At 53.5% G+C, this 15,854-nt stretch overlaps 1 protein-coding gene across 5 annotated transcripts; it reads left to right on the forward strand.

Moving 5' to 3' along the window:
* The first annotated feature begins 169 nt into the window (after window positions 1–169).
* AMPD2 (adenosine monophosphate deaminase 2) lies at window positions 170–11,796 on the forward strand. Of its 5 annotated transcripts, XM_079109919.1 has the most exons (20): window positions 170–316; window positions 479–625; window positions 1,528–1,620; window positions 5,351–5,481; window positions 5,705–5,835; window positions 6,165–6,233; window positions 6,334–6,445; window positions 6,750–6,936; window positions 7,184–7,325; window positions 7,442–7,531; window positions 7,801–7,930; window positions 8,107–8,301; window positions 8,387–8,518; window positions 8,671–8,834; window positions 9,116–9,242; window positions 9,336–9,499; window positions 9,616–9,736; window positions 10,065–10,238; window positions 10,402–10,512; window positions 10,639–11,796. In XM_079109919.1, the coding sequence occupies exons 2-20, from the start codon at window positions 616–618 to the stop codon at window positions 10,846–10,848; spliced, it is 2,493 nt and encodes an 830-aa protein (XP_078966045.1). In that variant the 5' UTR covers window positions 170–316; window positions 479–615; the 3' UTR covers window positions 10,849–11,796. The 5 variants fall into 5 exon arrangements, with proteins under 5 accessions (XP_078966045.1, XP_078966047.1, XP_078966046.1 ...); XM_079109920.1 differs by having other exon boundaries at window positions 172–625; window positions 1,272–1,620; XM_079109921.1 differs by lacking the exon at window positions 5,351–5,481 and having other exon boundaries at window positions 171–625; window positions 1,272–1,620.
* Window positions 11,797–15,854: the final 4,058 nt, after the last annotated feature.

Consider the following 15,854-nt stretch of genomic DNA (forward strand, 5'->3'; position numbering starts at 1 on the left):
CCCAACCCATTTTACTAATGGGCAGGCTGACTCTTCGAACTTGCCCAAGACCCAGGGCCGGGCCAGGCCAAAAGTGGCCTGGAGGCCGCCCACGTGGCAGCCCCGAGGAGGAAAAAATGGCGGGGGCGGGGCCGCCGGGCGGGGACGGCGGGGGCGGGGCCACGGACCTGGCGGGGCCTACGCCTGCGGAGGCTGGCGCAGCGCCGGCGGGGTTTTGGTGGGGTAGCACCTGTTGCGTGACTCCCCAACCGTCCAGCCGTGGGAGTCGGATCCCGAATGTCCAGGGAGTGTTGAAAGAAGCCAAGACGAGTTCCGGGTACCGTTCTCTGGGGAGCACGTGGTCTGCCCGCCTCTTGAGTGCAGGACTGGGGGTCGGGACGCCGGGGTCTCGGAGGCCAGTACGGCTGCCGTCGTCGGCGGGAATCCGTTTCCAGCCAGCTGGCAATTTTGAAAAACTGCCTTACTCCCCTCTTCCTAGTGCCAGGACAGGGGCCCTTGGAGCAACTTGGCCGGGATCTGGGCCCCCATCCCCTCTCCTCTCCCTCACCACCCGGGCTTCCCGGCTGTGCAGACTTTCGTGGAAGAATTCCTAGTGCCCCTCGAGACTCTGGCAGCATGACCTCAGGTAAGTGTATGCGCTTGTGTTTCGGGAGGGAGTCTGGGACAGACAAGTGCTGTGGCCAGGACAAGAGGGTGGGGGTCTTGGCGCAGCACAGCCTGCAGAACCCAGGGACGTCGACCAGCTCCTCCTGGAAGGGCCTGGGGAAGCAGAATCTGAATATGCAAAGGACTGAAGGATAAGTCAGAAGAGTCTGGGGTCTTTTCCCTGGACCCCAGACTCGCCCCTGCCTCTTGGCCTCCTTGCTTTCTTAGAAGGCCGTTTCTGCTGGACAGTGGAATTTTCCCAGGACAGGCCCCTCCCTCCTGGACTGGGATTCTTAGTTCTGCACTCTCCTTTCAGATCTGGACTACCCCTGGAGCTGGGGGATCAGGTGGAGAAGAAAAAAGGGGAACTCTGCCCCCAGAGGCACTGGGTTTTCACCAGTACGTTTGCCTTTCCCTGAGAGCAATGTGCTCCGGGCTTGGAGGAGCGCCTACTGAATTCCTATTTATTATTATTTTTTCTGCCAGGCTGGCTGGACCAGCTAGCCTGGACTTTGGCCCATTTGCTTTAGAGCCTGGGCAAGGGGTGAGGGTTCCTCTGCGGGGTTAGTGCAGAGCTGAGGGTTGGCCCTGCCCCATCTTATTTTATCTACCCTAACCCCCATCAGGCACAGCCACCATCAGTCACGTCACTGCGGGGACTGAGGAGGGAGGGGAAGAATAAGGGGCAGGGATGGAGGCCCCACTCCGCGAGGTTGCCTAGACAACATCGGCAATCGTGGCCAGGGCCTCTTCCGCCTGCGGGGTGCTGCTTCCTGCATCAGTCACTCCCGCTGGGGGCGGGGCGGAGGAAGGGGTTGGATGTGGCAGAGCCGGGCCCCAGCCGGTGCTGCTCAGACTCCCGTGTTGTCGCCTTGGCCCCAGCCATGGCATCGTATTCATCTGGCCCCAGCAAGCCCAAGGCCAAATATCCCTTTAAGAAGCGGGCCAGCCTGCAGTCCGCCACTGCAGTTCCAGGTGAGTGTGTGCTTGTTTCTGGCCTTAGGCAACTGGCTCTGCCCTAGCACCTTCTGCCCAGGTCCCTGCACCTCTCGGAAAGGGGCCCCTTCTCCTGCCCTCTCTCTGCAGTGGTGCCCCTTGATCTCAGTCCAAGAGAGATGCCTGTTTGGGAGGTGGTGTGCAGAGGGAGACTGGGTGGGGATGACTGAGGTTTCTATGTCAGAGATGCTGTCCTCTGTAACAAGGAGTGGGTGTGGGTGTGGGTGCAGCAAGAGGTGTGTATGCACACGTGTCTGCATGTGCATATGCTAGGACTGCGTGTGAAGTGTATGTGAATGGAGTGGGGGTGTGTGGGACTGACTGGTTTGCGGACTGGCCACCCTGATTGGTGCTTGTGCCTTTCCCAGGCAGACTCAGGCTGTCCTCCTGTGACTGGTCTCTTTTTCTAGGACCCCCTCCCTGGGGGTCTGATATTTGGGCACATCCACTGCTGGCCAGCATCCCAGAGCTTTGGGCTTGACTCCCTCTATGGTCTGCTGTTTGCTTGTTCCTGGCCTGTATTGTGAGCCTCCTTAGGAGAGTATTGCCCTTGGGGCAGAACTGTGTGCTTTGTGCCCTGCATCCTTTGGTTTGGTTCCCACTCTTTGGGTATCTGTGCACTGTTTGGAGCCTGTGGTGTGATATGTTGTGCTTATCTCAGTGAGGGCTTGGCTTCCTGGATGAGTGCTTACTGAGGACAGGTTCCAACAAGCAGAAACCTGCCGTCTGCTGCCTCTAGGCCTTGTGGCTGAGCAGTGACCCTGGTTTGGTGACCAGGTCATTCAACCCTCTCAATTCCCTGCAGTTATCTGTACCTATATCCCAAATGTCTCTTTCCAGTATTTTCTTGTATCATTGAAAATGCCTGGTTGAGGGTCTGTAATGTCGTGAGGGTCTGTACTCTCTGTGCATGCTGCCCTAATGTTGAACCAGAGACCCTTGGGTGGTCAGGTGGTGAGAGCATCTGATACTTGGGGTCCTTGCCTGCTGAAGCAGTGAGTGAGGGGCTTCTGGTCTGGGGGATGGGTTACTAAGTGGCCAGAATATTGGAGTTGGTAGAGTAGCCCTCTCTGGCTTTTAATTGATTCGCTTGTGAGTGTGGGTGTGGCTGTGTGGTACTGTGGTCAGGAACCTCTGGCACTAGTCTCCGGAGAAGAGACCAGTAGGTGCTGTCTTCTAGGCCTGGCCTCAGAGAGTATGGAGGCCTATGGGTTGCCTCTAGTGAACCCCAGGTGGCTCTCTGCAGTGGCCTGGCAGGCTGCAGGGTGGCTCTGCCTGCTGGAACCTGTCCTGCAAACTCCAGCATTGCTGTGCAGGCCCTAGGTCACCCTGCTAGGAGAGGGTTTAAGATTAGAACTTTTGACTGTACTGCTACTGAACCAGCACAGACCAGCCCTGGAAGCCTGTGTCTACTTCCCTTGAGGAGGTTAGAAGTGTTCTGGAGCCATATCTGGGGAGTAGTATATAGGTTCCAGGCTCTTGGGCTAGCAAAGACCTTACACCCTGGGGGTGGGGAGGTGCCCATCTTTTCCTTCCTCTTCTAAGTAAGACTTGGTGTCATCTCATCTCTGTCCCTGTCAAGTTCTACTGTCTTCACTGCCCTTCTCTGCTCAGTTGCTTTAGCCCTGGCCTGGAACTTTATAGAATATATGCAGAGCATTTTCTCTGAGTGCCGGGGCTGCAGCTAGGCAGGGCAGGGGCCGTTTCTCATCCGTTTACAGCCCACGCCCAGAGGTTATGAAGAGCCAGTAAGTAGAAGCCATATTATATGTGAGTCCTCTAAATGCTAGTCCCCTCTCCTAAAGCTCTCCTCCTGGAGGGTTTGTCCTGGCTGACAATTAGGTGTAGAACAGGAATTGGAGGTTTGGGGGCCAAAAAGCCTCAGTAACTGACCCCTATTTAGACTGGTCCACTCATCTAGCTGTTAGTCAGCTCTTCTTCCCAGCAGAGACCATTTTTCTCCTAAAGGACCCCTCAGTCAGGGCCAAGAGGATAGTGGTGGGCAGAGGAAGCTGAACTGTGGTTGCTGGTTTCAGAGAGGAAGAGAGCTGCTGTCCCTTCTTTTTTTCTCTTCCTACCCTTTGGCCAGCCAGGCCCTGCCTGCTTTTGTCCCCCAGGGCAATGGTTTTAAGGAGGCTTGGCCCCTCCCTGCCAGCTTGCCCTGGCCATATCAGCCTGCCTAGCTTCTTCTCCCCCTTGGGAGCCCTGTGTCTGTCTGGGCCTCTCCAGCACTGTAGAGCTTAAGGCCCTCTTCAGTTCTGGACTTCCTCTTATCTCCCAAATCTGATGCTCCTTCTTTGGGTTTCTGGGCCCCGCTGAATTTCCCCAGCCCTCTGCTCTGGCCATCCAGGGTCTCCCCTGCTTGCAGCTGCACTTGGTACAGCCCGTGCCGGCCCCTGAGCTGTCCTGGGGGACTGACTGCAGCTTCACTCGGCAAACAGGCGGGCAAGGGGCACAGGGCTGCTGGCTGGAGCAGCCTGAACTCTGCAGGTAGGGTTCAGGCAGGGACCAAGGTGAGCAGGGGGGTGGGTCTTGGATTTGGGACAGTCACCTCTCTCTTCCCTTTGTCCAGCTTGGGACCAGACCTGGAGTACTGGGAAATGGGCACAGAAACCTTAAGGCATGCTACCTGGGCAGAGCCTCTAATTCCTCCCTAAGCCAGAATAGAGAGGAGAAAGAGAGCTGGAGGGGTACACTCTTCACAGCTGCCTGGGAGAGCCAAATTGTCTGTGGAGAGCTTCCTGCTGGGGAGGCTGGGGTACTTGGCCCAGGCAGGGTCCTTCCCAGTGGGCTGGTTGCTCAATCAGTGCAGCTCCAAGGCCCTTCCAGTCAGCTTTCTGGTGTAGAGATGAAGAGTTCTACCCTTACCAGAGGAGGACCCCTGGCTTCTGAGGCTTCCTTCCCCAGGGCCCTCCACGGGGCCTCCGGCCCTGATCCTGGGGCCTCTGAGTGGCGCAGACTGTTTGTGGCAGCTCCTTTTGGAGGGGCAGCCAGCAGTGGGAGGGGCAGGCTGGGGCCAAGCCACATCTTGGCAGCCTTGGGGTCCTGGGGAGAGGGCAGGCCTCCAGGGAGAAGGCTGTGTTCCCTGCCAACCAGGCCTTTCCCTTCCCTGAGGACTGGTTCCCTAGGTCAGAGCTGAGTGCCTGCTGTGGCCTCCCCTGTGCCTGTAGGTCTGGGATAGCAGGGGGCCCCCCTGGCCCCTGTGAGTAGAGAATCTGCTAGTCCTAGGGCAGGTCTGATCCTGGATCAGCTGCCCTGGAAGCTGTGGGCTGGAATCCTTGGTGAAGCGACTTGGTCCTTAATGAGTGCCTGGTGTATGTCTGAGTGTGTGTGTGTCTCTGTAGTGCATACACGTGTACACATGTGTACCTGCCTCTGGGAGGTAGTCACATGTAGAGTCTCATGACCTGAGGAAGTGGGCCCTTGTCCGGGCCTCAGGTGAAATGAAATGAAGGTGTCCTAGGGGCAGATGCAGGACCTTCACCCTTGAGCCTGGGATGGCGAGGGGTCCTTCCCTGTGGCTAGGCTGAGGGTGAGGTCCTTTGGGAGACATTCACAGGCTCCTTCCTCAGCCTCTGTGGAGGGACTTCCCACTGTCCAGGCCTTGGCCTCCACAGGGGCTGGCCTGGGGCAGGCAGAAGCCCTCAGTTTCCGGGGCACCCAGGCCCTGCCCGTCCCACCCTTGACCCTGGCATCACTGTCTCTGCAGAGGCTCGGGGTGGTCTGGGGGCCCCTCCGCTGCAGTCTGCCCGATCCCTGCCGGGCCCCGCCCCCTGCCTCAAGCACTTCCCGCTCGACCTGCGCACGTCTATGGATGGCAAATGCAAGGAGATTGCCGAGGTATCGCCTGGCACCCCCCACCCCTCACCCCACACCCCACCTCTGTTCCCACACCCCTCTGTCTCGGCTGTCTCACCTCACGCTTGGCTGTCCCCAATCCTCAGTCTCCCCCAGGATCCCCAGCTCCTGCTGCCCACACCCATGCCCAGGTTTTGTAGGGGAGGGCTGGGGCTGAGGGCCCGAGGGAGAGGCCCCCTGACCTGTATTGCTTCCCTCCTGCCAGGAGCTGTTTAGCCGCTCACTGGCTGAGAGTGAACTCCGAAGCGCCCCGTATGAGTTCCCCGAGGAGAGCCCCATTGAGCAGCTGGAGGAGCGGCGGCAGCGGCTGGAGCGGCAAATCAGCCAGGATGTCAAGTGAGCCTGGCTCAGAGCCTACTCAGTACCCCTCTGGCTCCTTTCCTGTTCCATCCTCCCTCTGGGGTCCACCTGGGAGCACAGGTTTTGAGGCTAGGCTGCTGGGTTCTGGTTTTGTCTTCTATCCACCGGGGTGGCCTAGAATATGCTAGTCAACTTCAGGGTCTGCTTTGTCACCTCCAAGGTGGGGTGAGAACAGCACAGGGTCCTATAGTCTTGCCTATGAGGACCCCATGTGACAATATCTGCATAGCACCTAGCACAGTACCGGGCCTGGGAGCTAGAGCCACCCTCCTGTTCTTCTGACCTCTTGTTCCTCTTGTGTCCAGGCTGGAGCCAGACATCCTGCTTCGGGCCAAGCAAGATTTCCTGAAGACGGACAGTGACTCAGACCTACAGTGAGGAGGGCAGGGGGCACACACAGGGGAGGTGGAGCTGGGGCCTGGCTATATGCAGTGGGCTGCAGCCCCTCCCATGTGTGCCTCCCTTCCCCTGTAGACTTTATAAGGAGCAGGGCGAGGGCCAGGGTGACCGGGGCCTGCGGGAGCGTGATGTTGTGCTGGAGAGGGAATTTCAACGGGTCACCATCTCCGGAGAGGAGAAGTGTGGAGTGAGTGAGGGGCAGGGTCTTGGATTTCCATCTCTTCCTGCACATTCTAGGGGGCACACCTAGCCTGGGGAGCCGAGGGAAAGGGCTGCAGAAAGTGTTTCTCATTCTTAACAGCTGAAGGGACAGAGGGTCTGACGGGAGCTCCCTGATATGCTTGGACCAGAGTGGGCTACTCATTCCTGGGGTCCAGCTGACAGGAAGTGGGGATGGTGTGAGGTCTGGGGAAAGCCACAGGGAGAGGGTGCTCATGAGTCTTGAGTCTGGGTCAGAGACGGAGGAGAGTGACGGCATGTGTTCCCTCCAGGTGCCATTCACAGACCTACTGGATGCAGCCAAGAGTGTGGTGCGGGCACTCTTCATCCGGGAGAAGTACATGGCCCTGTCACTGCAGAGCTTCTGCCCCACCACCCGCCGCTACTTGCAGCAGCTGGCTGAGAAGCCCTTGGAGACGCGGACCTATGAGCAGGGCCCCGACACCCCTGTGTCTGCTGGTGGGACCCCTATCCCTGTTGCACCCTAAGTGCCCTGGGTCCTGAGCTTGGAGCCCTTCTTCCTTGCCCATATCTCCCCACACTGAGGCTCATTCCAGCTTCTTGGCTCCCCAGAGTGTGGGTGGAGGTCGGAGTTGGAGCTGCCCTCTGAGACCTTTGATGTCTCATTCTCTCTAGAGCCTCTGGGCTGCATAGCAGCTGACTTGGAAGAGCCCTGGTCTTAACTCCACCCTTTCCACCCTCACAGATGCCCCAGTGCACCCTCCTGCTCTGGAACAGCACCCATATGAGCACTGTGAGCCAAGCACCATGCCTGGGGACCTGGGCTTGGGTCTGCGCATGGTGCGTGGCGTAGTGCATGTCTACACTCGCAGGGATCCTGAAGAGCAGTAAGAGGGGTGTGGTGTGTGCTGGGGCATAGGGGAGAGACGTGGAAGGCCGCATGCCTTGGGAGGGGCTGCAGAGCCTGGCTTCCTTTCCTTACCCAAGCTCCCCCACATGCCAGTTGCTCTGAGGTGGAGCTGCCATACCCAGACCTACAGGAATTTGTGGCTGACGTCAATGTGCTGATGGCTCTGATTATCAATGGCCCCATGTGAGTTTTTTCTGGTCATTTTGCTCACCTCCTAGCCCAGATTCTCCAGCCCTAGCCCTGCCCCATTCTGCCCCATATCTGTTACCTGGTCTCTTGTCTCTCTACCCCACCCCAGTCACCAAGTCCTTGACCTTCCCTCAGTCTGCAGCCCTCTTGGCCGCCTCCGTCCTGGACCCTCCTGCCTCCTCCTTGGGCTCTGCTGCCTGGGTTCTACCCAGGTTCCTCCCTCAGGGCCTGAATCCCTGCCTTGCTGCCTTCCTACTGCCCAGAAAGTCATTCTGCTACCGTCGGCTGCAGTACCTGAGCTCCAAGTTTCAGATGCATGTGCTGCTCAACGAGATGAAGGAACTGGCTGCTCAGAAGAAAGTGCCACACCGAGACTTCTACAACATCCGCAAGGTGGGCCTTCACTTGTGGTCCTCTCCGTGTCCTGACTGCTCCTCTGCCCAGCCTCCCTCTCCAGGGCCTGGGATCCCTCCCAGCATCCAATATGGGGAGTCCTCTCCCGTCTCACTGCATTGGCCCTAGACACTCTGGACCTTTGGTGGGCTCAGCAGTGCCATGTCCCAACCTAGGTGGACACACACATCCATGCCTCGTCCTGCATGAACCAGAAACATCTGTTGCGCTTCATCAAGCGGGCAATGAAGCGGCACCTGGAGGAGATTGTGCATGTGGAGCAGGGCCGTGAGCAGACTCTGCGGGAAGTCTTCGAGAGCATGAATCTAACTGCCTATGACCTGAGTGTGGACACACTTGATGTGCACGCGGTCTGTCCCCATGAATGAGCTGGGGGGCTGGGTCAGTGTATGAAGTGAGGGTCAGGGTTGACCTGGGCCTGCCCATCTCCCCTAGGATAGGAATACCTTCCACCGCTTTGACAAGTTCAATGCCAAATACAACCCTATTGGGGAGTCTGTTCTCCGAGAGATCTTCATCAAGACCGACAACAGGGTTTCTGGGAAGTACTTTGCTCACATCATCAAGGTATGGAGGCAGCCCTGCCTACTGAGCTGAGAACCTGGGTATAGGTGAGGTGAGGGGACAAGGGCTTGAAGAGATCTGACTGAATGTGCTTGGTGGATATGCAGAAGGCAGGAGGGGAACCTGGGTGTGGTATCTGTTCTGCATGTTTCTAGGAGGTAATGTCTGACCTGGAGGAGAGCAAGTACCAGAATGCAGAACTTCGGCTATCCATCTACGGGCGCTCGAGGGACGAGTGGGACAAGTTGGCACGCTGGGCTGTGACACATCGAGTGCATTCTCCTAATGTGCGCTGGCTGGTGCAAGTGCCCCGCCTCTTGTGAGTGTCCCTTGAAGTAGGAGGAAACACTGGGGCCATGTTTAAGGGGCCCGGTCCTGCCTCCTGCCTTCCTAGGACTGTGAAGCTCTTTTTGCCCAGCTGAGCCCTCCGAGAGCAAGCAGTGGCCTGCTCAGCCCACCCAGTCTACCCAGCCTGACCCACCCTGGCATCCCCACTTTCCCACTGTAGTTCACACGTTTCTGTGTTGTTGGGCCAGCTCTGACCCTTACCTTCCTTCTGGGTTAACTCCCACTGGCCCTGACCTGTTGTCTTGCCTACAGTGATGTGTACCGCACCAAGGGCCAGCTGGCCAACTTCCAGGAGATGCTGGAGAACATCTTCCTGCCATTGTTCGAGGCTACTGTGCACCCTGCCAGCCACCCAGAGCTGCACCTTTTTCTGGAGCATGTGAGGGAGGGGTGGTGGGGATTGGGTGTGGGCAGGACAGCCAGACTCAGGCCCAGCCACAGTTCTGGGCTTAACCATTGGTTCCTGTACCAGGTGGATGGTTTTGACAGTGTGGATGATGAATCCAAGCCTGAGAACCATGTGTTCAACCTGGAGAGCCCCCTTCCCGAGGCTTGGGTGGAGGAAGACAATCCACCCTATGCGTACTACCTGTACTACACCTTCGCCAATATGGCCATGTTGAACCACCTGCGCAGGTACCTGTTCCACCCAGTACTGATCCTCTTTTAGAGGTTACATGTATGCTGAGATGGGGCTCAGGAGCCCAGGTGAGCCCCAGCTCTGGATCTGACCCTGTCTTCATGCCTTCCAGGCAAAGGGGTTTCCACACATTCGTGCTGAGGCCACACTGTGGGGAGGCTGGACCCATCCACCACCTGGTATCAGCCTTCATGCTGGCAGAAAACATCTCCCATGGGCTGCTTCTGCGCAAGGTCAGGGTCTATATCCCCAGGCTCCCCTCACAGTTGTTCATCTGCCTTTGAACCATTTGAGCCCTTTCAGAAACTCATCCTTCTTACCCTGACCCGAAATTGGATTCCTCCTTGCCACTATAACTAATGTTCTCCATCCCAGACTAGGCCCTTCCAGACTAGACGCCACCTTAGGTTCTGGCTATAACTTGAATTCTTATATGAGGTCTAGCTTAGACCCATCCTCCTCTATGTACTATCTGCTACTATGGCCTGGACCCCGCCAGAACCAGCATGCCCTCCCCTGCCTCAGGGCCATCTAAAAGGCTCTCCTTTCATGTCTGTTCAGGCCCCAGTCCTGCAGTACCTGTATTACTTGGCGCAGATTGGCATTGCCATGTCCCCGCTCAGCAACAATAGCCTCTTCCTCAGCTACCACCGGAACCCACTACCTGAGTACCTGTCTCGTGGCCTCATGGTCTCACTTTCTACTGATGATCCCCTACAGTTTCACTTCACCAAGGTCAGACCAGCACGCAACTTGGGCCCCAGGGGTCTCTCTGGGTTGGTGCTGCCTCCTGCTGGTGAAATGCTATAGACTAAGGGGAAGCCCCACAGGGTAGGGTGGAAGCAGGGAGGGGCTGCAGGGCCAGGTGCACCTGTCTGAGGCTTCCTGGCTTGTACAGGAGCCGCTGATGGAGGAATACAGCATCGCCACTCAGGTGTGGAAGCTCAGCTCCTGTGACATGTGTGAGCTGGCTCGCAACAGTGTGCTCATGAGTGGATTCTCACACAAGGTACTAACACCTGCCTGCCTGGACCTTGACATTGCCTTCCCCCCCTCTGCTTTTGGGGTCCTAGTCTTGTCCATGGTATGTTTGGGAGCAGGCTGCAGTCCTGCCCATTACTCACACCTCCTGCAGGTAAAGAGCCACTGGCTGGGACCCAACTATACCAAGGAGGGCCCTGAAGGCAATGACATCCGCCGCACCAATGTCCCAGATATCCGCGTGGGCTACCGCCATGAGACCCTGTGCCAGGAACTGGCGCTTATTACACAGGCTGTCCAGAGTGAGATGCTGGAGACCATCCCGGAGGAGGCAGGTGTTGCCACAAGCCCAGGACCTCAGTGAGCCTGGCCACTGCAGTGCCCACTCCATCTCAGCACCTTGACCATGTTTTGTTCTCAGACCCCTCCCATCCCGTTGTGCTCTCTGCATGTCTCCATCTTTCCTTGTTTCTGTCCTGCATGTCTGACCATGTGCTGTCCCTGGGCCACCTCAGTGAACGCAATACCCAGGGATCTGCTTTACTGTTGTCTTGGCTCAGGTGGTACCTGATGGCCAAGATTTAAGGGCTGGCCCCACTGTCGGCCCTGTCCTAGGATCCTCAGAAACCTGGCTGTCCTGTGGGTGCCTCTAAGAGTCCATAGGGACTTGGAAAGGTTGGCTCCTTTAGCTGACCAACATTGAACCAAGTAACCAAGGCAAGGGGAGCTGGCCCCTTTTGCTCCTGGGGGCCTGCCTGGGCAAATCCGAGCTTTGGCTAGAGTTGAAGTTTAGTCTCCTGTCCTGTTTATGTGACTGAGGGGCAGTTGAGAGGGCCCTGTACACTCTGCTGTAGGCACAAGCTCTTGAGGCTCTGTGGAGCTCCAGCAGCTATGTCCTGGGCAGAGCTGGGCTTGAGCTTGCTCAGAGTCTGGACTGCCTGGCCTGAGGTGATGGACCCGGGCCTTGGAGGTGCTTGACCACTGCCTCTGCCAAGTCACTGCCCGGCAACCTTTTCCGTTTTTTCCCTTGGTTAATGTGCTTCTCTGTCGTTAGCTTACTGTGCCTCTGTGGGAGGGGGCAACTGCCCTGTGCTGTGTCTGGGGCCACTGCAGCTGGAGGGTTCTGGATCTGCCACTAACTAGTCCGGGGTTGGGGGGTATCCCCTTTGTGGTCCCCAGATCTTTGACCAGCCCAGGATCCCAGCTGGCCCCCTGTGTTTTGTTCTAGACTGAGGCCTTTGCTGTGAAAAACAGTTTCATATGACCCATCTTTCCTAGTGCATGAGAAATAAAGATTATTTAAGTAACAAGGCAGGAGGAGTCTCTGTTGGGAGAGGGAGACCTGTCGGGGGTTCTGCGGTTGGGTGCCAGGGACATTGTGAATGGAGGACCAGCACATTCTGAGGGGAGCGACTTGGCTGGGGTGATGGGTTTGTGCACTTGGATATGGACAGAGGAAGCTGTAGGAGAGAAGAGACACCCAGTGGGCCCTCATCCACCTTGCCCCCTCCAAGTCTGGCCCCAGGTCTGGGGCATATCCTTGTCACACCAGCGTGAAGGATGGTGGCCCTTCCTATCTTGTACTTCATGTGCACTTATTTGCAGCCTGGTTGATGGGAGCATATACCCAGGATTTCTGAGACATCAGGATCTGGGGAGCTTGCTTAAAATGCCCTTTCTAGGTCCCACCCTCAGGGTTTCTGATTCAGAGGTGGAAGTCATGCAGACACCAGCAACACCCTGTCAGATTGAATGCTATGAACCCAGGATTAAGCAACTCTGCTTGTGTCCCACATGCACTGCACTGGTTTTGGAGCACCTCCTTGTCGCAGAGTCTGCTAGAGCCTGTTGCCTGTGTAAAGAAGGAAAGTGTAATTTGCCCTGGGCTGTGCAGGGCCCTGGGTGGGCAACAGAGAAGACTGTCATGGTTGTTGTTTAGCTGGGAAGGAACTGGGGGCTGGCTGCCTCAAAAACAATTAGCCCTAGAATAGCTCGAGGTGGTAATTGAGGCCCTGGATGCCGAGCCTGGAGGCTGCGGGCCACCTCTTCCCCTCTGTCGGAGGCTCTGGCCCTGCCCATCCCTTGGCAGGGGATGAGTGCCTGTGCACCTGGCCCCAGCCTCCCCAGCAGGTGCCCTGGGTACCCTGGGCAGAGCTCTCCTCATCCTCCTGCCTTCCAAAGACTGCCAGCCAGGCCTCCTGGCGAGGACCCTGGTATGCAGAGGGCATCTGTTGCCAATTCATTCTAGGCATTTGCATACCAGGACTGAATGTTGGAGCTGGGGGATGAATGGGAGGCTGTACAACTCTGGCTGGAGAAACAGACTCAGGAGGTGAAAATGGCCTGTGGTTGAACCTAGATTGGGGTTCAGAGCTCTCCACCCCACCCTGGGCCTTGCCTACCTCCAAAACAATGCTTTTCAAGGGTGATAAGAACTGACTTTTCAAGGATATGTTTAATATAAATAACCTGTATCTTAGCTTTGTAAAATAGGCAAGCAGGATTAGAAGGTATCTTGAGTGGGGTGGTGTGTGTTTGTTTTGTGTTGGGGATTGAACTCAGGATATTGTGCATCCTAGGCAAGTGCTCTACCACTAAACTGTATCCTCAATCCTTTTAAAATTTTATTTTGAGACAGGGTCATGATTATTTGTCTGGGCTGGCCTCAAACTTGAGATCCTCTTGCCTCAGCCTCCTGAGTAGCTGGAATTATAGCTGTGCACCACTGTGGCCAATTTAGAAGATTTTTATAGATTATCCCTTAAAGACCAGAACTTCCTGTCCCCTGCTAGCATTTAGGACTTTCTAGCAGTGAGAACTCTGTATTTACTCATTGAATTTGTCATTTAAATCAATCCTTTGACTCTTCAGACTATTACAAAATTCAAAGAGTTTCTTAGCAACCTCTCCACAGTTATTTTCTTTTTAAAAAATCATTATTAACACATTATACAAATCAGTGGGTTTCACTGCAACCTTTGCTTACATGCATGTATTGTGCCTTAATCATGTCCACTTTCCCTTCATCTCTATAGCATCTCCTTCACCTGAAACTTCCTATTTTGCCTTTAGGTTGCCCTGTTTATTTATTATTTTTTAGTTTTCACCTATGAGAGGTAATATGCGATAATTGCCTTTGAGTTTGGCATATTTTCTTATCATAATGACCTCCAGTTTTATCCATTTACCTGCAAATGACATGATTTCATTTTTCCTCATGGATGAATAATGCTTCATTCTGTATACACACCATATTTAAAAAAAATTTAGTTATAGATGGACATGATACATACATACATTTATTTATTTATTTAGTACTGGGGATTGAACTCAGGGGCACTCAACTGCTGAGCCACATCCCAAGCCCTATTTTGTATTTTATTTGGAGACAGGGTCTCCCTGAGTTGCTTAGCGCCTCATCATTGCCGAGGCTGACTTTGAACTTGTGATCCTCTTGTCTCAGCCTTCCCAGTCACTGGGATTAAAGGGTTGTGCCACTGTCCCCACCTTATTTATTTTTATGTTGGTACTAAGGATCGAGCCCAGTGACTTGCACATGCTAGGCAAGCACTCTACCATTGAGCCACAACTCCAGCCCAACACCACATTTTCTTTATCCATTCATCTCTTGACAGGTACCTAGACTGGTTCCATATCTTGGTTCTGAATAGTGCCACTGTAAACATGGGTTTGCAGCTAATCTATTTTGTATGCCAACTTCATTTTCTTCAGATATATGACCAGGAGAGGGATAGCTGGATCTTGTGGTAGCTCTATTTTTGTTTATTTGTTTGTTTGTTATGGGGGGGGGGAACCAACATACTGTTTTCCATAATGAGTGTACTATTTAAATTCCCACCAAAAGTGTATAAGGGTTCCTTTTACTCCACAACCGTGTCTGAATTTGTTATTATTTTTTATGTAAACCATTCTAATTGGGATAAGATGGGCTCTCAATGTAGTTTTGACATTCCCTGATGGCTAAGGATAGTAAGCATTTTGTGTTTATTGGCCATAAGTATTTCTTTTGAGAAGTATCTATTGAGATTATTTGCCTGTTTTTCATTTTGATTACTTGTTGTTTGGTTAGTAAGTTTTTGAGTTCTTTATATATTCTGGATATTTTAACCCTGTGTCAAATGAATGGCTAGCAAAAGTTTTCTCCCGTTCTGCAGGTTGTCTCGACTCTGCTGATTGTTTCCTGTGTTGTGCAAAAGCTTTTTAATTTGATGTGATCCCATTTGTCAGTTCTTGTTTTTGTTTCCTGGGCTGTTGGAGTCTCTTCAGGAAATAGTTGCCTGTGCCAGCTTGGAGTGTTTCCCCTACATTTCCTTCTAGTAGTTTCAGGTCTTACATTTAGGTCTCTAATCAATTTTGAGTTGATTGTTGTATGGAGTAAGAGACGGGAGTCTGTTTTCAATCTTCTACATGCAGCATCTCTTGTTTAAGAGGCTGTCATTTCTCCCATTTATCTTTGGCTCTTTTGTTGACAATCAGTTGTCTGTAGCTACATGGGTTTATTTCTGGGTCCTCTGTTTGTTTCCATGGGTCTACATTCCTGTTTTTATGCCAGTCCCATGCTGTTTTAGTTACTGTGGCTCTGTGGTGTGTTTTGACACTGGGTATCGTGATGTCCTGGCATTGCTCTTTTTGCCTAGGATTGCTTTGGCTATTTGGGGTCTTTTATGTTTTCATATTAATTTTAGGATTTGTTTTCCTAGTTCGTAAAGAAATCATTGATATTTTGTTGGGGATTGCATTGAATCTATAGATCACTTTGGGTCGGATAGCTGTTTTAACAATATTAATTCTCTCAATCCAAGAATATGGGAAGTCTCTTCATCTTCTAGTGTCTTCTTCAACTTCTTCAATGTTTTGTAATTATCACTGTGTAATTTTCATCTTCTTAGGTTTATTTCTAAATATATAATTTTTTGAGGTTATTGTGATTTCTTTCTTAGTGATTTCACCATTGGTGTATAGAAAAGCTCTCATTTTTAAAATATATATTATATATATATTTTAGTTGTCAATGAATCTTCATTTTATTTATTTATATATGGTGCTGAGAATCGAACCTAGTGCCTCACACATGCTAGACTAGTGTTCTACCACTGTGCCATGACCCCAGCTCCTGATTTTTAATATGTTGATTTTGTATCCTATTATTTTGCTGAGTTTGTTTATCAATTCTTAAGAGTCTTTTGGTGGAGTCTTTTGGGGTTTCTAAGTATACAATCATATCATCAGCAAACAGGGATAATCTGACTTCCTCCTTTCATGATTGTATCCTTTTTCTTTCTCTAGTTTGATTGTTCTGGCTAAAATTTCTAGTCCTATATTAAATAAGAGTGGGAAAAGTGGACATCT

This window comes from Sciurus vulgaris (genome assembly GCF_902686455.1).
Source record: "Sciurus vulgaris genome assembly, chromosome: 1".
NCBI classification, from domain to species: Eukaryota; Metazoa; Chordata; class Mammalia; order Rodentia; family Sciuridae; genus Sciurus; species Sciurus vulgaris.